This window comes from Silurus aristotelis (genome assembly GCF_946808225.1).
Source record: "Silurus aristotelis genome assembly, chromosome: 11".
NCBI lineage: Eukaryota > Metazoa > Chordata > Actinopteri > Siluriformes > Siluridae > Silurus > Silurus aristotelis.
Genome location: NC_139584.1, coordinates 12143151 through 12166984, shown reverse-complemented (window position 1 = coordinate 12166984; position 23834 = coordinate 12143151). Strand labels below are relative to the sequence as shown.

The following is a 23834-nucleotide window of genomic DNA, read 5'->3' as shown; positions in this document are numbered from 1 at the left end:
ATAGGAGTTGTCCATATTAAAGTGCCATATGCATATGTCAATCATCTGATCAAAACAAACAATGTGAATGTAAACATACTCCTTGATGCTGATAGAAGTTGGGATTTCCGTCCAGAGCCGTGCAAACCTAACAGGAGTCACGAGCTCCTGAGGGTCACGGTCTACATGGGCGTGCAGCATGAGTCTACAGAACGAGGCACGCAGGTCATATGGAAGAGTCTCATCCATCATGCAGAGGAAAATCAGCTCCACGTCCAGATACTTTGAGATCTCATCGATAGCAAGGTACTGACGGTCTGAACACATCTGAGCATACAGCTTTAGCTGATACCTAGCAAAGGCAAAGATCAAACTTTCATATAATATTGTAAGTCATGAAATAAAATGGATAAAGCTACTTTTTTTTTTTAAACAAAATTGTACCTCGCTGTATTAATTATTCGAATCCTAAATTGTAAATTACTTAGATTATTTTTACAAAACATGAAAATTATTATTCCGGCACCTTTTCTCCATTTCTCAAAAGGTTTACCTGTAGTATGTCAATACACTCTCATCATGGCTATTTCCTTGTCTTGCCTCGTGTGCAAGCTGCCGAATGCTTTTTGCATGAGTCTCATTGGATTTATCAGTCCACACCAACCATACCTCATTCTCTTCTGTATAATCCTCTATATATCCAGAGGTGTGATGGATTACCTTAGCAGGACGTCGTCTGTACACAAATACCCATAAATGTGTGTTAAATAAATCAGACTAGAATATACTAGCTGGGAAAAGTAACACTTATTTGAACCAGAGCCTGTTCAAATCTTTTGAAAGACTTTTTACTATTACGTTTTACTATTTACAGCTTCTAAGGAACTTACTCGGTTTTAATAAGAATATCCTGATTTTTGGGATCTAGCACACACTTGCAGATCAGTTCCTGTGTCACTGGGATGGCAACATTATTTGACACACACAGGTCTGACAAATAATCCAGAAACCTAGAGCAGAAATGCATTGTTAGAAAGACCTTTACTATACAGCCAACCACAAGACGTTGCATTTTTCTGGTTGAATGAAACTTATTATTAAAATTTATTGTAAAATTTTATATACAATTAAGACAAATGAAAAAGACAAGACAATTTATATTCTCTAAAATTCAACCTTCATTATAACAAACCAACCAGATGTGCAAATTATTTTATTAATATTGAAAAACAAAGCATTTTACCATTTTAAACGTTTAAAAAAATACAGACAGGTACAGAAGAGAATGTTTCACACAAGCAGAAGTGCACTTGTACTGGATATCGGAATGGATGTGATACCAGCCATGCTGATATTCAGCACAGTTGCAACTGCAAATGTGATATTTCTTTTATTCTGCAGATCTATACATAAAAATTTAATATACAGTAAATGACATTTTAGATAAAATATGATAAAATATATTTTCTTTTTATTTGATCTGTATATGAAAATATCTCCCAAAGAAACCACAGCTTACAACAATCAGCTTCTCCTGTAAACCAGAAATAACTGTTTGCATAACTGTTACTAAACCAGTGTTTATCGTGCCTTAAGTTTAACTGTTACCTTATTCAATTCAACACCCCTGCTTTAATTTCTTGACCTCTCTTTCCTCATTTCTACCCAAAAACAAAGGGATATACAAACTGTATGCTATTTCATCATAGTATATATTAATCATCATGAAAACCACACAAAAAGGATTAAAAGAAAGGTAACAGCACTAACCTTGGCTCTCTGTTTCTGCGCACCAGGTTGACAAAGGTCTCAACCTCGGTTTTAGTGATGTGTTTCTCTAATAGCTTGCGGTTGTTATGCAGCAGAGCTGTAATTGTGTCCTCGGCAAGAATGTCATAGCCGATCTGAGACTGCATCAGCCCAAACTGTTTGGCTATGTCCTCCTAAAGGCAGGAAAACAAAAAGAAGCTTTGATGATATTCCATGACACATGTGATCTTTGCTTTAGCTGGTGGTCACTAAAAGCTGTTTAATGTAACTAGAATATAGAGGATGCTGCAATTTTAAAATTGTAAAAAAAAAAAAAAAAAAGTCTGTACTGTATAATTGCACATATCAATAATTTTATTATCATTTTTCAAGGACATTTTCTAAATATCATACGAAAAGTACTGCTCTGTGTTTATACCTGGTTTTTACGATAATCCTCCTGGGAGTGGCGAAGGATTCTGTAGCACAGCCGCAGCATGTACTGATATGCAGTATTTTTTTGATCAGCCAGTTCCTCCAACTTCAACAAAGGGGGATCGCTTCCTCTTTCTTTAAACGGAGTCTTAATGATCCCAAATATCTAAAATTAAATGAATACAACTATTGAAACATCTCAACTAATGGTAAACAAATTTTGGTAGACAGGGTTTTGTAGCAAGTATGTAATTGTCTTTAAAAAGGCAAACCAAGTTAGATTAACTTCACTAAAGTTAATTAAAATAATGTTTTTCTTTGTTTCAAACAAAATCTGCTCATCCTTGTAACCACTGCTTTGCCTACAGTTACAAAGAAATGTGCTTTTGAACTTATGGACATTTATTCCTGCAATTTCGGCCCACTTTCAACATACTGTTTTGTACTCTCAATCATCATTTACAGTAAAAATGCTGCAGACATAACATAAACATAAGACCTGTTTGATAATATGCTGCTCCCGCATTAATTTTTGCCGCTCACGGTTGGCTTTGTTCATCACCACATCCAGTACAGGCTGTCCAGTGTTTCCCTGGTCCACCACAAAAAATACAAGGTCCTCCAGCAACTTAATGGCATATCTACACAACAAAAGAATGTAAATTTAGTAAACTGATACATGAAACTTGCAGCTGTTAATTTCAATCAGTATACAGTAAATAGAAGATGAATGCATTAATTACATTTAGTTTTAACAGAATTTTTTACTTTAATTTTATTAAAGTAAAAAGAGTTGTATTATTGTTGTTAACATTTAATATTGTTATCATTTAATTTTGACACTGTTCAGTGTTGAATGTAGAAAAAAAAAAAAAAAAAAGAGAGTTAGAAATTTTACAAATTGAGTGAAACTGGTTTTGTATTAGGTGCCGGCATTTTAGCTTTTATTGTGTACTTGACCTCCTATCATTTGGGCAGAGATATCCAGCATTAAGTTTCTCCACCACTGTGCTCAACATGGCGCTGGCATCGTTAGCAAAATCTAGATCTCGAATCTCCATGGTGGGCACGGAGACAATGGCAAACGCCTCTTTGTCCTCTTTAGTGGCACAAGTTCCCAGCTATAAGAAAAAAGCCATAAACATGTCACAAATAAGTTTGGAAACAGAAGCTATGTGTTGACAGTAATGGCAAGGAAATTTTGTGATGTTATACTTTCTTTCATGAATGATAATACACTAAATGGATAAATTAAACTGTGTACTATTTTCTTACCATCAGGCGAATGGGCCTCTCTTCATCAATGTCAATAGGCACATTGGTGCTCTGGATCCATGTGTTCGTGCACAGATGTCGGAAACGTACATAAGAGTTTCTGTTAAAGAAGAAGAAAACATTTGCACAGAAAGCTGTTTTAGCTGTTTTTTTTTTATTGCATTTATGTTATTGTGTGTGTGTGTGTGTGTGTGTGTGTGTGTGTGTGTGTGTGTGTGTGTGTATATATATATATATATATATATATATATATATATATATATATATATATATATATATATATATATATATATATATATATATATACACACAGCAAAAGATGTGCACCTTGGCACAAATGAATCAGTCTTCTGCAATGTGGTAGGGTCCAGTTCAAATAAAGAAGCAATATCATTTCCATGAGGAACTGCAACTAGTTTATATTTTATCCATTCCCCCAGACTCCTTTTGCTGTTCCGACCAGTGTCCTAAGGGTGCACAGAAAAATTCACAATTCTCAATTCAAGACATAGGCCCCTAGTTTTTTTTGATCATGGATCAAGTGCAAAAAAGTTCTAAAAGATTTAGTCATGATATTTTTATGACCATCATTGCAGGCAGTCTGGCAAAGAGTGTAGCAATTAAAAAAGGGGTACACCCTTTTCACTTGGGCCAATAGTATCTGGGCACCTGAATGCTACACTCAAGTGTGAGTTTTTCTTCAAATGGATGCCAAACAGTTAGAAGCACACTATTTTCTAAAATGTCTTTGTATAAATTAACATTGAGATTTTCTTTAAATGGCAAAGCATGACAATGCCCTTGCATAGAAAGCAAGGTCAATGAAGACACAAGGTCCATTAAGTTTGCCCAGGCAAAAGTAAGAAAAACTCTAGAAGCCTGCACACACTTGTGACCTCACTGAACACCTTTGTAACTGGAACACAGACTGCAAATCAGGCCTTCTGCCTCTCTTTTTCCATCCCTTACAGATATCTGATAATATTTTATTACAAACTTTAACAGCTGTGTGAACATTTAAAAATTTAAAACCCCTGGTGTACTAACAACCAGATACCATGAAGGTTGGCCAACTGAGTAAACTGCATTGAAGGTTGGCCAATATAGTTTACTCAGTTACCGTGATTAAACTGTATTAAGCTTTGCTTTTCCAATACTTGTGGCAAGAAATCTATAATAAAGTAGGATAACAAAAACAATGCATACCCTAGTTGTAAGGGGCATAGCAGTAAAAGACACTTTTAAGCCTACCCTAAAAGCAAAAATATATATCTTGCCACTGCATGTACAAAAAAGCTAATACAGGGTTTGCCAGTCAAACCCTATTATAAAGGCTCTGTCCATTTCTGAGAAGGTAGTTTCATGTAGATGAAGAAAAATGGCTTTCCTCTTCAAACAAATTAGCAACATGCCAGTGCTAAACCACTAAATTATGAAAAATAAGCTCAGATACAGAAAAGGAGTAAAACTTTAAGAAAGTTAGTGAGTGCATTACAACCCCAACCTACCACAGGTTGTACTTCAGGGGTGTCCCCTTTGTAGCCTGGATTTTCCTGATGACAAAACATATTATAATATATAATATATCAACTTATATAATATATTACACAGTATAATTTAACAAATTATTATAAAAAATGACTTATTTTAAAGATCTAAAATTTTTTTTAAAAACTTTCATTTTAAACAGTTTACCTCTGCTGCAAGATACTGGCCTGTGGCTAGATGTTTGAAACGGTAGAGACTGTTCCAATGTCCTGCACCCCCTCGACACGGGTCATGATGTACCACCTACCAAGTCCAGAAATTTACAGACCAACAATACCTCAAGTAAATGTTATTATAAAATACATTCACAAATAAATTATGAAGAAAAATGAAAACACATCTCTGCTGGTAAGACTTGTCAAACATAGTACATATTTGCAAGAATTAAACCAGTTAAACCTTATAATGTTAGCAAACATAGATACAATTTTACACTGATTCACTGCATCTTATTTGTATTATCTCTTACTGTACCTCCACTTCCCATAATGCATTAGAACTGGTGGCTGAAGTAGCAGACTGACGCAATGTTGTACGCAAGAAGACATGCAGCTTGCCCTTGTAGTCATCACATGTCAAAAACTTTTCTTGCTCAGCATGGAAAAGTCGAACTACATCGCCCTACACCAGAAAGAAAGTACATTTCTGTATTTGCATTACATAAATTTGCATCTCCCATTAAATCAATGAGAGAATGAATTATTGAATGAATCAATGTGCAAACGATGTTAAATGTTAAAACAAAGCTGATTTTTTGTTACAAAAATTATAAACTAAAGCATCTGATCAATTAGCGAAGTACATTTGTTCAAACATGCAGGAAATCTAGAGTGAACTTACTCCTTTTAGAACTTCATCTCTGTGATCATTGAACATCATGAACAGGCTGATCTTCCAACTAGTGTTGCTGTTCACAGAGTTGATCTGTAGGGGGCAGACTTACACTTATGAAAGCATTTGGGTGAGTCGACAACTTTGTTTTATTCTTATATACATACATATTGTGGGCTGCTTCTAAAAAAAACATAAGTTGACTCCTAATCCTAGTCCCAAATGTGTTTGTGTGTTTGTATTTGTGTGTATGTATACATATATACACACACACAAGATTTAGCATATACAACAGTATGTATGTGAAACATTTCTTTAAATTTAACATCACTTCCAAATGATTTTATATAAAAACAAGCAGGCACACCTCTTTGCATCCAGGGTGGTCAGTAAGCTCATAGTTGCTGGCATGAAGAGGCTGTCCTGCATTAACTGAGTTCAAAATGACTTTGTCACCAACCACCACCTGAGGATTTTACATTTGTACATTAAAAGCAATGCAGAATGACTTCATTAAAAATAAAAATTAATTTACAAATGAAGAACTAGTAACTTACAAAACATTTTTTTAATGTATATTATTTGCATTTCTGTGTGTGTGTGTGTGTGTGTGTGTGTGTGTGTGTGTGTGTGTGTGTGTGTGTGTGTGTGTGTGTGTGTGTGTGTGTGTGTGTGAGAAAAAGAGTGTGTATTATTCTTAAGTAAATTACATTGTCTCCATTGGCTCTGAGTTTCCAGAAAGGTTGGATGAATAGCCAGGATCCTTCGTTACCCGTACCATCCAGAGTGACTCGCATGGCGTTTTTCTCCAACAGAGCTGGCAGTCGCTTATTAACTGTTAGATATTTATTGCTCTTCATATGCAATAGCTATTAGAAAACACAGAAAATGACAGAAGCTCAAAAGCATTGAGCAGAAACTTGTTCATATCTAAGTCATAGTTTATTGCTATCAGGAAAATAAAATCTAGAAGAGCAGACTTATGATGTGGTGGGAGTTCATTTATAAAAAAAATAAATAAATAAATAAAAAATAAAACCTTTATTTGATCTTCAATAGTCCTGTCACTGCTGTTAGACAATTACAGTCAACAGACAATTGTTGTAGCTTTTTATTATAATATATATATATACAAATAATACAAATAAATAGTTTAAAAATCATATATTGTGATTTCTGGATTTTTTTTTTTTAGATTATGTCTCTCACAGTGGACATGCACCTACGATGACAATTTCAGACCCCTCCATGATTTCTAAGTGGGAGAACTTGCAAAATAGCAGGGTGTTCAAATACTTATTTTCCTCACTGTATATATATATATATATATATATATATATATATATATATATATATATATATATATATATATATATATATATATATATATATATATATAACTACTGCTACTAATGTTAACCAAACATCTTAAGTGCCTTTTCCAAAACCAATGTCTATACATCCTCCAGTTAAAGCTAATTTTGTTTGCAACAGCCCCAGTGGCAACATTTTATTTTTATTTTAAGACACTGTGTTATATCAGGGAAAAGCCCTGTTTCCTATACTGTAAGCATTTCTGCTCATATCAGTAACTGTCTTTCTAACACTAAGGAAATGTCTCACTATTTTATTGCTTTCCAAAGTTTAAAGACTTTGGTTGTGTGTTTCACAATGTGGTAGAAAATTTTATCTCATTTATTCAATCCCATTAACAAGTCCTGACATTTGCATGACCTTCTTCCCACCTAAGTCTTGAAAGCACTTTGAAATTTTAATAGTTTATCTACAAAGTCAAAACCCGACAACATAATTTTTAAGTGAAATAAATTGTGCGTGTCATGCCAACGAATAGTGCTATAATGGGTTTATTTAAGGGTGTGGCTTTCTCAAATAGTCTTTTTTCTAAAAAAGTTTACAATACAGTAACCAACATGCTGGAAACTAGTTAACTGGAACCACAAACACCCAGTGAGAAAACATGAAATAATGTGTGTAGCTATGAAAAAGCATATTAACATCATATTTATATTAATGTGTAACCTTGTTGTTTCTTATCACAGTTTTACGAACTCACACAGTGGCCCCTACCTGAATAACATTGCCATATTTAACTACATCGCCATGGACTTTTTTATTCTCTGCTTCATTCTGCTTCTGTTCCAGATTGGATGCATGCTGAAAAAAGAAAAAATATATTGGACATTTAAATAATATCATGCAGAGCTAATATAATAATAATAATAATAATAATAATGTACATCTTCAGTTTACCTGAAGTTTTTGAAGTAGTACAAGGTCTGCTATCTTGTCTTTCTCATGTTTTGCCTGCTTTGCTTTCCAGTATTGTTTCTGGGCAGAATAGCGGTTCATTGGATAAACCTTGAACAAGCAGTCTGTCAAAAAGGAAGTGTTACGTTTAGTTGTTTATTTTAATGAGTAGTTTGGATGGCAAAGTTTACTGCAAGAATTATATATATATTTCAACTTATTTTATACAAACAATTAAGTTAGAGGAAAAAATTAATAGGTGGTATAAGTGCAGGGCTGGTGGCCTAGTTTATGATTATTAATATAAATATCAAATTCAATCTAGAAATATAATAAAATTACAGAGGAGTCATGAATGAAAAACCTCTGTCCAAAAAAAACTACCGTAATTTCCGGACTATAAAGCGCACCCACTGAATTTTACAAGTATTTTTATTTTTAACATAAATAAGCCGCACCTGTCTATAAGTGTCTACACTAATGTACTTTACACAGGCTTTAACAAAAGACACTTACACACGTTGTAACGGGTAAAATATGTTGCGCTTCCTTTAGGAGCATAGCGGTATTTTGGGAATAGCATGCCAGAAGCGAGCTCTCCCTTCACCCAGACTCAACGTGTTACAACGGCTTGTATCTAAACAGTAGCCGACCAAGAAAGTCATTGTTCACTGTCTTTCTCCTTCATTTCACAACTATTTCTCTCGGGAGTTTATCTTTTGGCATTGTTGTGCGTTTTAAAATCACCCGATGGAAGTTTTTCTCCCGAAGCCGTGCAGCTCAGAACACAGGTGAGGTGCGTTTTTTCGTTTCCGTTCGGAAATGTCATTGGTCTAATGTTATGGGGCTCAGTTATTTGGCTTAAAGTTTGTGAAACCGTGAAAAATACAGAAAAAATTCATAAATTAGCCGCTTCATTGTTTAAGCCACGGGGTTCAAAATGTGGGAAAAAAGTAGCGGCTTATAGTCCGAAAAATACGCTATACAAGTATATTTTAGATAATTCCTGAAGCTCATCAATACTAGAGGATAATCTGCCAGATCATCAATATAACATACACCAATCAGCCATTACAGGTAAACCCCCTGTTTAATATTGTAAAAGTCTCCAAAAAAGAGTCATGGATTACACAAGACACCTAAAGGTCTGGCAGCTTGCAGCTAATGTGCATTTTAGGCTCTTTCAGTATTGGACAGTTTTCAGCATGGGTACTCTGACTGGTCTGTGGATAAGCAGCCCATACAGAGCAAGATGTAATGCACTGGGTGTTCTGACACCTTTCTATCATAGTCAGCATTAACATTTTCAGCATTTTGTGCTACTGTAGCTTTTCTGTGAGATCAGAGCAGACTGATTATCCTATGCGCCCCACTAAATGAGCCTTGGACACCCATGACCCTACCACTATTTCAATGGTTGTTCTTGAACCACTTTTAATAAACAAAACCAACTGCATACTGGGAACACCCCACAAGACCTTCTATTTTGTAAATGCACACAACTTTGAGAACTGTCTGTTGACTTCCTGTTGATTGCATAATATATCCCACCCCTTAACAGGTGACATTTTTAATGATGTTATCAGTGTTATTCATGTCATATTTCTGTTAAATGATGGCATTGGTATTAATATCTTAGTGATGTTAATATGAAAACATCTGCATGGTTTTAAAAATAGAATCACAGTGACCTATTTACTATGGTACTACTTTAAACAAATACTGTTCAATTGAACTTTTGAAATGATGGAAGATGTAGATATTGTGGATGTGTCATTCAAAAATATTGATTTTTATTTATTTATATATATATATTTGACTTGAGTGGTGCTCCTAGTCACTCTATTTATCTGTGAAGTAATCTAATCTTAAATTATTCACTTATTTGAAAAAGTAAATTAAAAAGGTTCATTCATTCAAAAGTGGTTTGAGGTCATTTAATCTGCTTTCGCCTGCTGTTCTTAGTAGAAACAATGAAGTAGCTTTATAATAGCTTAGAAAGAAGTGTTATTTACCTATACTGTATTACATACACAAAGAATTTGTCTTGGTAAGTGCATGTATAATACTAAATAGACAATGCTAGGATATTTATAAAGAATTCCTATAAGTAAAATAAATGCATAAGGTTGTAAACTAACCTGCAATAAAAAAGAGTCATTAATATGAACAGATGTGGGCATTCAGTGGTTTAAGACAAATTGTTTACTGCTGTGGGTTTTTTTTTACTCTCTGACCGGCTAAAGTGTACACGTTGCAGTGGTTTTGTACATACTGAAGAAATACCTAGTAGAACAGTGGTGAGAGGTTAACTCTTTGGTTTTCTACCACTGCATTGCTTACCCATTTAGCACCAACCAACTAGCAGTAAAGGAAATGCAAGCTGCCTGAGAACAGCACATTATATTTAGATATTTAGATTAGACAATTTTTTTTGCACTTGGATTTACACAGTTGTAAAATATTGAGAGAAAAAAAGATTAATAAGTAACAGTGAAATAAAACATCCTAAAATACCTCTAAACTTCTTGGGAGGATTATCCAGGTCTCCACCTGCTGGTTCCACAACACAGCGGTCATCTACCAACCTGTGCATGCAAAATGCAAACATCACCTGACTGCAATTTATCTATTTAAATTGCATGGGGAGAATAGAGATCACTGTTTTTTATTTTCTAGCACATTTCTCTTTGGGCCTGTTGTGGTTTTAATACATCATTCATATATACACAAAAGTGCTAAATGTACTTGTGAAAGTTTTCAACACTAAACAATGAATGTGCAGTGTACTTTTTGTAACCCTCAAATAAAAAAAAGGAATGACTTAAAATCTACACAGGGTAATGACAACATTGAATGTCACAGAATACACTAAACTTTTATAGCATTAATGGCTGACTATAAGTTCAATTTTCTTTCAACTTGTCTTCTTTCAACAAAGGCATTTCCCCTTGAGCACAGGATAACCAAGAAGTCTGAAATGTATACTAGAATGTAGCCAACTATATGCTTTTGAGTCCTCAATTCACTTTTTTTGAGTTTTAACAATATTTGAATAGCAAATTAATTCAGTGTTATTATGACATGCCTGTGTTGCTATTCACGTCAAAGCAATGTTCAACTGTATTAAATTAACTAATAATGGGTTAATGTACAAATAAACTTCTTAGGTTGCTACTGGACAATAGCTGTGCACAAGCCCTTGAAACATAAAAAAAAATAAAGAAAGCCCTCTATTGTAGATTTGTACAGGGAATACTCATTAGTACCCTCACAAGGAGACTCTAGGGGTAATGCTAATTAGATTTTTGCACAATTTTATAAAAGTGAATATAGGAGAGCTATTTCAGGCAGGACTGTTGCTGAAATCAACTTTTTCTGCAATTTTTTTAAAACAACAATATCAGGCACATCTGTCCACTGATACAGGACTAATTAAAAAAAAAAAAAAAAAAACTAATCACAAGCAGCAGGCTGCACTGTCCCATCAGATGTCAACTAACTCTTTGGTTTATCCAATTTAAGAACACTTGGTTTACCCTATTGCAATTCAGAAGGTTTCCAGGAAATCTGTAGTGTAGAATAGTTTTCTACACCAGCGACAGACCCAACTGGCCACAGATAGTACTGATCCAAATCAAGGAGTTTTGCCTGAATTCAGCCTAGTAAAGGGTTCTATTAAAAGAGGTACCCTTAACAAACTCCCACAACAGTGGCTTTCTTTGTCAGCAATTGTAAAACTAAAATACAAGCCTTATCTGCCCACAGAGTCAGTGAGAAACCTTTTTCAAGAACATAGGGACACTGGCTGATTCGAAATTCAAGATGATCTGATTCAAGAAAGGCATTTCCCCACAACAGGTAACTCATAGAACACCTGAGCTCATATCTGATCAGCAATAGTATATGAAACCCAGGTGATGAAGGACCTGGTTTTAACCCACAGTCAACTACAGTACAGCTCATTCAAAATAAACTACTGAATGAAACAAGGTAAGAAAAGTAGAAGTCACTTACCCCAGGGTGCTTATAAAGCCATTAACGGTACCTTCTGCATAGAGAGACACGATGTCCCCTATGTGCAAAAAACTTGACATAGAATCCGACATTGTGTTGGTTACAAAAATAAATGTAATTATACACTAAAATTGTGCCGGGGCTGCAGTAATTTCTTGAATCGATCGACACACTCCTTGGAGCTTAACACTCTTCCTGATACAGTAGATCTCCGATTTGCCCCGGACATATGTGTAAATCCATTCTCAAAATGTTTATCTGACAAACTGTAGTACTGTACAAGCAAATCGCGAGAGAAACCTGCCTGAGTTCACGCCACGATAAAAAAAAAAAGTTCTGCGTGGAGAATCGGAAAGAGCTCGGAGAAAGTCAGCGATGCAGTACTCCGCCTTCAGGAGCTCAACCAGGAAGCAAGTGCAAGTCAAAACACGCTAAGTGCACACATGGTGGGGCGGGGGTGGGGGTGATGATTCTGGGGGCAAGAAAATGGATGTGACCGCAGTGCTCTCGCAAACTACACGCGTGCAGGGGAAAAAACGTGCATATCTATGTCGTGCATAATAATCAGGTTGTAATGCAATGCCCTGATCTCACAGCTCACCTCAGATTATGGACGCAGTAGTCCACCATCCTAAAACAACCAGACATGATTTTACGGGTCTAAAAACAACATCAAAAAAGTAAATGTGGTTTGGGATGTAGATCAACATTCAAATCAACGCTTTTAATAGTACACATCAAAGTGCACTAGAAAGTTAGATTAATTTAAATTTAAATAACACACACACCCCACAGGCTGAAAATGGTGGTTCATAAACCATATTCATAAACCATAAACCCAGTTCTGGGGGCTGATATGCACCGTTTGAACGCCATTTCTTCAAACATTCATTTGGTCCACTTCATCTGAGTGTGTTAGAAGGTCACAGACGCTCAAAAGAAACACAACGCCTTGCATGCGCTATTATTCAAGACTTCCTGTTGAACTCACAGGACTTTCAAATACAATACAATGGAAAGTAAAACTATAGAACCACTCATTCTGGATAAGGTCAGCATGGAGACATTTCCCCCTGACCTTAAAATGTCCTTTATAGTTACATCGAATGCATTGTGCACAAGCACACGCAGAAAAGTGCAAGGGTGCTGTGCAAGCTGGCTCAACTTACATTGTGGTTATTCACAAAAAAGCTCCCTTTGGTTCACATCTTAGTGGGTGGTGGCACAGGCTCAGACCGCTGTATACTGTACAGTATCTGCTTGAAAAAAAGGTCACCCAGAACCTCTACATTTAATGCGCATTTGGTGTGAGCTAATATATTTCCACTTGCATCTGTATGTGGGATTTTTGAAAATCACATGTTCTTTTTTTTCAGTATTAAGTAGATGATTATACAGGAACAGTATGTTAACATACTGAAAAAGGAATCATAACAATCATAAAATGTTTCATATAGTTAAGAAAAATTAGGTTGACATGCAAAAAGACACCTGTGTGAGAGGCCTGCCCTAAAACCCACCTGAGTTTCAATATATTCAAATTAGTTGGCAAGCAAATTCATAGTCAAAACAAGTCAGCAATCCTAGGAGTGTAGTGATTTAAAAGCAAGGTCTATGTTTTGTGGGTTACAATAGAATGACAAATGAAACAAACAAATTAATAAGTGCTTTAATTTTTTAGTATACTTCCTGCTTTTGCTGTTTTTTTTTATCTCGAACATTGTACTTTTACACATTCTCTTTGCTTCACTTTATAAAAGAGAAGCATTTACTGTAATGTTGCACCAAACAGGATGCTTAAAAAGGAAATCTGTCTTTGTTTCTTTGTTAAATTAGTTCGGTTATGTAATAGAATTTGAAAGTAATTGTCCCAACATGCCCCAACAACATTTTTCTGACTAGCACCCTGACAACCCATAGTGGATGCAATGCATTAGTTTTAATCATTGTATTTTTAGTGAGAAGGTCCAAGAGCTCATCTGTTGAGATATAAAAAACCTGAAATTTAGAATTTTAGTGCTAGACCACTGGGAGTCTGTACAGTAAGGAAACAACTGTCTATTTTACAGTCACTGGGAGCTACAAATATTATCTTACGCCACATTTTACATCGAAACCGCCACTAAGTCGTCAGTGAAATATGCTTTAAACGTATGTAGTGGATTTCACTGATTATATCTTGATGTTTCTGTACAGTGTGGATTAATACATTAGTGATAAATGAGCAGAATAAAGAAATCCTGACCAAGCAATCAATTATACCCAATCAATCATTTCTCTAAACTGACTGCTAATGACAAAAAAATTTATTTGGATAACCAGAAACTCCTTGCCATTAAGAGAATATTCTAGGTGAGGAGTTCCATCAATTACACCCTGATTATCTAACTTCATATTGGCATGCCAAGAGTGGCATTTAGGATCCACTGTATTTCTGTAACAAATTCCATTCCCCAGCATCTCACTACTGACTACTGACAACTGCAGATAATTTCCTGCTAATCAGGAACTCTTTACAGGGTTGAAATAACACTGTACCAGAGATATGCTCTTCCTCAACCATCATTTACCTTGAATGTTCTCTTTGGATTATTGCAAGATTCATTTTCAGAATGTGTTAATGGCATGTAAATATCATGTTATAATTCCCTGTAGCTTGTATTGAATTATGTTCTGTTGAAGCTTTTTCACAGGTACTCTGCCACCAATCCACAGGAAATGCCTGTTTTAGACTTTGCTCTGACATTCATATATCCATTGGCACTTAGATAGATGTCTGAGATTACTGCACCTTTTGATTTATGTTTCTGCCTACAACTTTTTATATGGTGTTCATTGAATGTAACTGTGATATATTTGTAGACTAAGCCGAGATAAAGAGCGGAGATGTTTATGACTAGGAAAGAAAGATTGAAAGAAGAAACTCTAAGAGCAGTTAGTTAGAACAAGGCTTTTTTTTCACACGTATTTAGATGTTATCAGGAAACATAACCCTAATTACCTGTGTGTGTGTGTGTGTGTGTGTGTGTGTGTGTGTGTGTGTGTGTGTGTGTGTGTGTTTGCAGGATCTAAAGATCCTACAGCATTTGCCTTTACACACAGTGAAGTATGCTTATTGACACAGCGAGATGTCAAAGAGGGACCCAGCCCTCTTACTAAACAGTATTCTTGGCAGATTGTCTTGGTTGGAGTCATGAGTTAAGCAATACTTTGTTAATCATATATATGGTTTAAACAATTACTTATTATACCCAGTTATAAGTTATAAAACACAACTAGAAACAAGCCTAATGAGTACTGTAATGCTTCTAAAAAGTATTTGACCAATCATACAGTCAGTCACTTGCTAAAAGTGTGCATCCTGGTTAGACTGTACTTTTAGAAACTGTAATGGTTGAAAATGTGTGTGTGTGTGTGTGTGTGTGTGTGTGTGTGTGTGTGTGTGTGTGTGTGTGTGTGTGTGTGTGTGTGTGTGTGTGTGTAGTTACTGAAAAACAAAACCCAAAGTATTATCTCCCTCTCACAGACTGGAATTAAGGTCTATTTTTTATATCATTAAATTACACATGCTAAAAATATAAAAAAAGCAGGTTATGTTGGCAGACACTGTCTTGGCAAATACACTATCACAGCAAGAGGTTTACATAAACCTATGTGCATTAGGCATTTGATATTTAGTTTGCCTTATTGTCAAACACCACTGTGGATAATTGGTGCGCTTTACATATTTTGCTTTTGAAATATTCTTCTGATCATTTGACATATATGCGTATAGTATTACATACCTGAAATACTACATTTAGGAATGTCAAGAAGGAAAAAATCCCTTTAAAAGAACAGTTTATTGTCGTGAAAATGTAATGCAGATTCTTTTACTTATTGATAAAACCTTTGTGGTACAAACTGTTGAGTCAATCTATTAATTTATTAGGAATGAATCTAGAATTAGTTAATCCATAACCTATGATTAATTAATTACGTCTTTACGTAAATTCTCTCATTTATTAGGACGGAGACACTGCCCTCTTCTGATAAATCATAGTAACTACAATGGAGAACGTCTATTCGGTCTCACTAATAATTTTGTGTGCAAATGTTTTTTTTTTTCAACCAGCAGGGGGCCCTATTTTACTGATTCGTTGCAGCAGAAAGGAGGCCTGGAGGCGTTCCTCTACCAAATAGTAATGAAAAAGGCCAGCCTTCCATGGATGTGCAAAGATTACTGAATTCTGGCAGGCAACACTGCAGAGCCCACATAGTCTCTGGCATGAGGGATCTCAGGCTTTGGTTACATTGGGTCTACATTTTGCCCTTGATTTCAAACTGTACAGCTTTAATTTGAACTTCCGTCGTCCAGTTTGGAAAGTAGTTACATACTTTTTTGAAGATGGAGAAGGGAAGTTTGAGAGTGATTTATGTACTGACCCTAGTCATGTATTTGAGTGCCTGTGCTTCCGGATCCAAAAACAAGGGGAAAAGTGAAACATCTCCATGGAAGCAGCAAGAAGATCAAGGACATTTAGAACAAAAAAAGATCTTTGAAAATGCTGAAGGTATTGACTTTGGACAAGATGAATACCATTTGACGATACCGAAAGCAGAATTAATGGAGGATGCAGATATAGGATATGTGAACACACTAACTGATGAGTTTTCCGGAACTAACCTGACTCCAACGCCTCAGTCAGACCTGCCAAATCTGGGTTTCACATCTAGTGTACACAAAGAGGACAGCGCCGGTGGAATCCTCACTAAAAATAATGTTTCAGAACAAGTCATTACAAGGATCTACAATCCTCTGTTCCCAGTTACAAACAGCTCCTACAGTGCATATGGGATTTTGTTTCTGGCTCTTGTAGTGTTTTCTGTAGGAATTGTGGGTAATCTGGCAGTCATGTGCATTGTTTGGCATAACTATTTTATGAGGAGTGCATGGAACTACATCCTGGCCAGCCTGGCTTTTTGGGACTTCCTAGTCTTGTGTTTCTGCCTGCCTGTGGTGGTGTTTAATGAACTCACCCACAAGCGACTCTTGGGGGATTTTTCTTGCAGGGTTGTACCATACATGGAGGTGGGTCTGAGTCCCAGATTAGGATTATTGAAAAGTTTAATTTCTAAAATAATTTACAAATTGTAGTAAATGAAATTAATATATTTAATAGTAGGTAACATGTCTAAAACATCTCTTTCTGTATTTTGAGAGAAACATGCACATAAAGAAATATAGAAATGACAAATTATTGGTCTGTCATGATGGATTTGTGCTTAATTTACTTTGTCATCACTATTTTATTTATTAAAAACGGAACCTGAAAGAATACATTACTGAAGGTAGGAAATTAACAACTGTTAACCTCTTTATGTACATGTGCAGGTGGCGTCTCTAGGCGTGACATCCTTCAGTCTGTGTGCACTTGGTATTGACCGTTTTCATGCAGCCACTAGTTCCCTTCCGAAGGCCCGGCGAGTGGAGCGCTGCCAATCCGTCCTTGCAAAATTGTCGGTGGTGTGGGTTGGTTCCATGGTCTTGGCCGCCCCAGAGCTGCTCATATGGCAGCTGCAACAAGTCAAATCCCCTTCCCTGGGTGTCCAGGTTGATGTCTGTGTCATAAGCCCATATCTAAACCTCCCCGAATCTATTTACTCTTTAGTCATCAACTATCATGACACTCGCATCTGGTGGTACTTTGGCTGTTACTTCTGCCTGCCTGTAGTCTTCACCTTGCTCTGTCAGCTGGCCACCTGCCATGTCTCCAGCGATAGTGGAAGCTCTGGCAAACGGGCTGAAGATCGCTCTCCATCCACAAAGCAGAAATTTCAACATGCCCAGCAGGTTGAGCGGCAACTAAACTGCACCGTCATGGCATTGGCCCTGGTTTACGGGGTGTGTGCACTGCCTGAGAACATATGCAACCTTACACTGACATACGCTTCTATACAGCCATCCAAGGATGTTTTGGCTCTCCTCACGTTTATAAATCAGTTTTTCCTATTCTTTAAGTCATCTGTGACACCGGTGCTTTTGCTGTGTCTGTGCAAGACTCTTGGCCAGGCGTTTATGGACTGCTGCTGCTGCTGCTGTGAGGAATGCCAACCCAGCACCTCCTCTTCCTCTCAAAACATTGCAGAGAGCAAGCTTGAGATGTCCACATCTATTTTCTTTGACAAAGCCAAGGACAGCACAACCATTTTGTCTATTGGCAGCTGAGTCAGCAGACCTTGCTTTGAAGTGTTTTGGTCACAAGACATCTTTGAATTATTTCTCACATCCACTTTCATCACATCTCTTATTAGTCGCCATTATTTTTTCCCAGGCTCACTGTCTGATGGGAACATTCACTGAGATCTTAGATGGGCTAGCAATCCCTTTGTCCCTTTAAAGCTCTGAAGTGCCTTTTAAAAGAAGGAAGTATTCACCATGTTTAAATGATCAGCATATGCACAGTTGAACCCACTTAGTTTGACTAATCAAAACATACTGCATCATTTTGTCATAAAATGTCATGACATCGTAATATTCCCTAAAGAGCTGGGTTTTGTACTTTAAATCATTAACACTTTATGTCAACAGGGGATCACGTCAAGCTTTTATAGACTGTTAGCCCATTTAGCTTGACACCCTGTTTTTGTCAGTTTTATATAAAATTGTGACTTTTATTAGTAGGTTTATATTTAGTGATGATTGTCAGTATTTGCTAGATACCTCATCAGCAATGAAAAGGTCAATTAATTTTTTTCAAGATATTCATTTATTGAAACATGTGTTGTTTATGTAACAAATAACATTGGTAAATGATCAATGCCATAGTTTTTTAATGTACCAGCTTGACTAGTGTACATAAATAATTATTTTAAAATATTGTACATGCACTGAATTGCTTTATTAGGTTGTAAATAAACTCAAAAATCCAAAAACAGGTGGAATCATTTTGAAATTATTTTTTAACTGAAACTTCAATTAGGAATTGAAAGTGCTTGATCAACTGGATAAAATGATTGAATTAACAATAACATAGATCCAGTGCCCATTAGTGAGCTGTTAGGGTTTTATTAAGGGTATGAAATGTAATCAGAGCCTTAAACAAATTTGCAGCAGAATGTATAACTAGCAAGAGTTTGTTCTGAATCTTTGTATGTCTGTTAAAGCAACAAGCTTTGTCTGCACAGGCTTGGTTGGTTTCTTCTTTTCCATAAGGTTCTCATTGTTCTGAAAAGAAGATGGAGGCTTCCACTGAATATCAATGTCCAGACTACAGCTGAGTTGCCAAGAGACCACCAAAAATTCACAAGTTTCAGACTGGCCAATACTGAACACAAAACACTTGGGTTTTCCCACCTTTCTTGGTTGTCACAGGAAGCAGAGCTTGTCTGTTAATAGCATGATGTTTGTATGCTTTAATGTTTGACTATTAAATTAAGTGTGCAAATTACATTGAACAATTAGTTTTATAGACTATCTCACTACAAACCAGTCTAGTAACAGATTATGTATGTGTTAAAGAATAAAAATGGCCTAATTCTCCAGTAAAGAGAACTATTTGTTACAGAGAGAGACATGTCTGTTCCTGTAAAGAGGTTTTGTACAGGTTGACCTCTTTAGATTCCTAGCCCTGGCCTGCATTCAGCAGCTGTCAGGAACTGGAAAGACGAAAAAAAAATAAGGGAATGAGTAGCCTCATTAGAAAGTTGGAGCTTTGCGGATGGAGCTCTTTTGGCACTAATGACTGAGAGGGAACAGACTAAACTCTGTTCCCTATAATGAAACTAGAGCACAATCAGAAATCCTCTCTCACCATTTCTAATGACCTGAATATGTAATAAAACAAATAATACAAATTATGATATAATTGTAGTATTAGTCAAACCTTTGACACAGCTATACTTAAAGAAGTTTGAATCTAGATATTATAAAGATTATAAAATAAAAAAATGTAGAAGACAAAAAAACGTAAAGCATACAACAAAAGACAAAAGTAAGTCGTCTAGAAAACCATTTAAACACGTGTGCATATTAGGATTTCTTTATTTCTATTAATTTCTTTATTTATTTCTATATATTTTCTTTAGAAAAGAGTATAATTATATACAATATATGTCCAAAACATGGTTAAATATTTACTGGTACATTGAATCCTACAAAGAGTGTCTTTCTTCCAAATAAATTCCAGCTGAAATCCTTCAGTACATTTTTTTAAATAATAATATAGTACAAACTAGGAAATCACACAACAATCACACAACAATCACACAAAATAATGTAAAAATCATGCAACAAATGAGTTTGGAAAAAGTATAATTAGAATCCTATTAGAAAACCTAAACCATGAAAGAAATTTCTGAGAAAAAACTGTGCTAATAAAAGTACATTCTATATTTTCCACACAACAGAGATGCCAAACGTATTAAATACAGCATATGAGGTTACCTAATTACCAAAAGTGCTTTGAAAGATGGTTCAGCGGGTAGTGTTGCCACCTCATGCTCTATTGTTCAATCTTGTGCTCAGAGTTTCACATGTTCTCCCAATAATCATGTAGGTTTTTCAGGATTATCCAGTAAACTACACTATTAAAAAGAATCAATAGTTTTCCCTCTGGGAAACATTGTGATGGCAAAAATCAAGCCAGTCACTTGTGTTCTGTCATCTTGTGTGTCCTCCTCCTCACAAACACACGCATACACACACACACACACACACGCACACGCACACACGCACACGCACACACACTTAGCTAGTCACCTAGTCCTTCCTTGCACCACTTTAAGTAGTTACTAACCAGTGCATACCAGGTACACGTCATAATACTTGTCATTTTAAAAATCGACATCACACTTTGGCCTCATCAATATTGCTGTCAACTTTAAAAACTGACACCTTCTCTGTTAGTGTCTTTTCCTTATGTTTATTATTTTTAACATTGTACATCAATACTGAAGACATTTAAACTATGAAAGAACATGTGAAATTAAGCGGTGAAATTAAGCAGTAAACAAAAACACGGTTAACGCCATTAATATGTTTTATATTTTAGAGTAAAACTAAATTGTCACTTCAAATAGCATGGAAGGAGAGCCTCCACAATAACCTACAATAAAGGGACAATCGGTGCCACATAAGAAGATGGGTTCCCCTTTTAGTACTTCCTCTCAAGATTTCTTCCTCATATAATAATAACACCTCAGGGAGTTTTTTCTTGACACAGTCACCACTGGTTTATATATATATATTAATCAATATATATATATATGTGTGTGTGTGTGTGTGTGTGTGTGTGTGTGTGTGTGTGTGTGTGTGTGTGTGTGTGTGTGTGTGTGAGTGTCTTTTTACACATTTTTTTTTTATAACAAAATAGCATGTTGATATGAGGCTGTGCCCATTAATGTGTGTGTGTAAAATAAATATGTTAAGACAATCAGATCCTTCGTCTGGCAAATATTAAGGTCTTATTATGATCCATACTCAAAAATTGGGGCCAATGCATCTGTACAAATTGAACAATTGAAAAATGGTACGGTTAACCAAAACCAACACTGGTGTAAATGGTGTTAAATGGTGAACTGATGATTGATAAAAACTAATAAGATTCTACTTCTCTGCATTGCATGAAATTATTTTTACCCTGAAAAACAATATAATTGATAAAGTTCATTGAAGTCTTGAGTGGGTAAAATGACCTTTTGTCGAGTTGAATTTCAAGCTTTAAATTTTTTTAATTCAGACCGGAAGAATTGTGAGTGTTTGTATGTGTGTTTTTCGCAGACTCATCTTCAAACTAGGCTCAATGAGCAAGCACTAATATGACCTGAATATCCTTCAATTTCACATACAGCACTCGGCTTGTTAAAAGCACAATGTTTGTTTTGTTTCACCAAGTTCAGAGAGTGGAGGTTGGGAGAAAGGGGGAGATGGACCTTGATGCTATGGCAACAAGCTTTGGCCCCTCACAAGTATGTTAACATACAAATCAGGGTCCTGGGCATGCACAAAACTGAAGTCCTAGACCACAGTGTATTTAGAAGACAGGAAACTCAAGTGAGTTTCATTCTGATTCACAGATCAGTGATGCCAGCAGAAGGAGGAGGTGTTTTTTCCATTGCATTTGTTGTCAGACTTTTGTATTCAAGGCCGGTGGTGACTGAAACCAGGGTTGGTGAGGCGAGGTCAGGGAAAAGTACAGGAGGCCCCATTTCTATCCTTTCTGAGGGTCTAAAAACCCAGCCCACTCACAATCTTTGTGCCAAGCCATTGAGAGAGTGCTGTGAGAAGATCAGTGGATGCAGACTTTTATGCTTTTTGCTGATACACATGAGGACTTATAAATGGTTCTCAAAAACGTTTAAATAAAGATTTATGTAGATATCTGATATATGCATGCAATGATGCCACTTCCAATGCTTGCACTGTATTATTTTTCTTAATTCACCCTGTAGCAGTTGTTTTTTGCAGCACTATTGAATTGCTCTTTGCCATCACCATTTAACATGTATAATATTTTTGCATGAACTAATCTAAGTACACTATATCTATGCTATATTAAAGCTTCCTCTACAAATAAACTGATTAATTATACCTTTGTGAAATTGCTGTTAATTTATTAAACATCAACAGCGCCCCCAAGCGACACCAAGTACTTAATGCAACATGTAATTCAGTAGGGGAACAAAAGCATTTAACAACCCACGTTTACGTCGTTTTCATGAGACTGGCAGTGAAGTGAAATATTAAAACTATTATTTACTTTCCAAATACTTATAGCTGCTGCACTCATCTTTTATAATCAGATTTTCAACAACAAATCTCCTTGTGTGGGTCGATTGGGTATATTTAAATTGTTCAAATGTGACTATGTGTGTGAATGTTTGTGTTTTTGATGCCCTGCAGCTGATTGGCATCTCATTCATGGTTTATTACTGCTTTGCACCCAGTATTCCCGAGTCTCTGAATCCACTTTGACCCTGACCAGGATAAATTGGTTACTGAAAATAATACAAGAAAGTTTAGACCCAATAAATAACAACAACAACAAAAATTGTTCAACACTTTACTTCTGTCTTCAACCTCTTTTTGCACAACAAGGACGTTTTAAAGACTGAATGATAGAAAGAAAATGCCAAGTCAAACACTTTTCACATAAAGGAAATATAAAGAACACAACAAATCCAAGGAAAGGAAAAAATAAATTTGTCATATTTTGCTGTGGAAAATTCAGACAGCTATAAGAGCACACAGGAAGATTAAAAGCATTAACATTCAAAAATAAAGACAATCCTTACACCTGGTAATAACAGTCCTTTTTCTACACCAATCGCAATACAGATGCAACTATGCCAACAGCATTTAGAATTGCACAAACACAAATTCAGCAAATACCACTGCATAATCACAGCACATATAGGAATAAGGTTTATGGCCTATATTTACAAGTTACAGACAAAGAACTATTACTGGGCACCTGGACTGGTGACTTTGTAAACGTTTATATTGATGTAACAGCTTTAAGACTGATGTTATTATCATTTAACTAGGGAAAAAAAAAATATATATATATATATATATATATATATATATATATATATATATATATATATATATATATATATATATATATATATATATATATACTTCCTGTGGGCTCACCACCTGCAGGAGGGACCGTAAGGGACGGTGCTGTGAGGATTGGGCAGCAGTCGAAGGCAGGGGCCTGCTTAGACTGCTGCCCCCGCGACCCGGA

General features: G+C 35.8%; 2 protein-coding genes across 3 annotated transcripts in view; one reads left to right on the top strand and one right to left on the bottom strand.

Moving 5' to 3' along the window:
• Positions 1-12525, bottom strand: part of itpr3 (inositol 1,4,5-trisphosphate receptor, type 3) — a 29215-nt gene extending 16690 nt beyond the window's left edge. For both annotated transcript variants that reach the window (XM_083553710.1, XM_083553711.1), the window contains exons 1-19: positions 12103-12525; positions 10603-10673; positions 8089-8210; positions 7906-7992; positions 6528-6686; positions 6185-6283; positions 5827-5910; positions 5461-5607; positions 5134-5229; positions 4947-4991; positions 3766-3905; positions 3439-3538; positions 3124-3284; positions 2663-2804; positions 2168-2329; positions 1750-1922; positions 870-989; positions 533-715; positions 80-331 (exon numbers count right to left, since the gene is read on the bottom strand). In XM_083553710.1, the coding sequence (XP_083409836.1) occupies positions 80-331; positions 533-715; positions 870-989; positions 1750-1922; positions 2168-2329; positions 2663-2804; positions 3124-3284; positions 3439-3538; positions 3766-3905; positions 4947-4991; positions 5134-5229; positions 5461-5607; positions 5827-5910; positions 6185-6283; positions 6528-6686; positions 7906-7992; positions 8089-8210; positions 10603-10673; positions 12103-12194 (2435 nt within the window). In that variant the 5' untranslated portion in view covers positions 12195-12525. The remainder of the gene's footprint in view (positions 1-79; positions 332-532; positions 716-869; positions 990-1749; positions 1923-2167; positions 2330-2662; positions 2805-3123; positions 3285-3438; positions 3539-3765; positions 3906-4946; positions 4992-5133; positions 5230-5460; positions 5608-5826; positions 5911-6184; positions 6284-6527; positions 6687-7905; positions 7993-8088; positions 8211-10602; positions 10674-12102) is intronic.
• Positions 12526-16285: 3760 nt separating this feature from the next.
• gpr37l1b (G protein-coupled receptor 37 like 1b) lies at positions 16286-19017 on the top strand. The gene is made up of 2 exons (XM_083553709.1): positions 16286-17173; positions 17477-19017. Exons 1-2 carry the CDS (start codon positions 16490-16492, stop codon positions 18308-18310), a joined length of 1518 nt encoding a protein of 505 aa, XP_083409835.1. The 5' UTR covers positions 16286-16489; the 3' UTR covers positions 18311-19017.
• Positions 19018-23834: the final 4817 nt, after the last annotated feature.

What these genes read in the sequence shown, in the direction of transcription:
- gpr37l1b (XM_083553709.1), top strand. Translation starts at nt 16,490, where the DNA reads ATGGAGAAGGGAAGTTTGAGAGTGATTTATGTACTGACCCTAGTCATG. An exon ending in GGGTTGTACCATACATGGAG is followed by an intron (nt 17,174 to 17,476) that starts GTGGGTCTGAGT and finishes GTACATGTGCAG; the next exon opens with GTGGCGTCTCTAGGCGTGAC.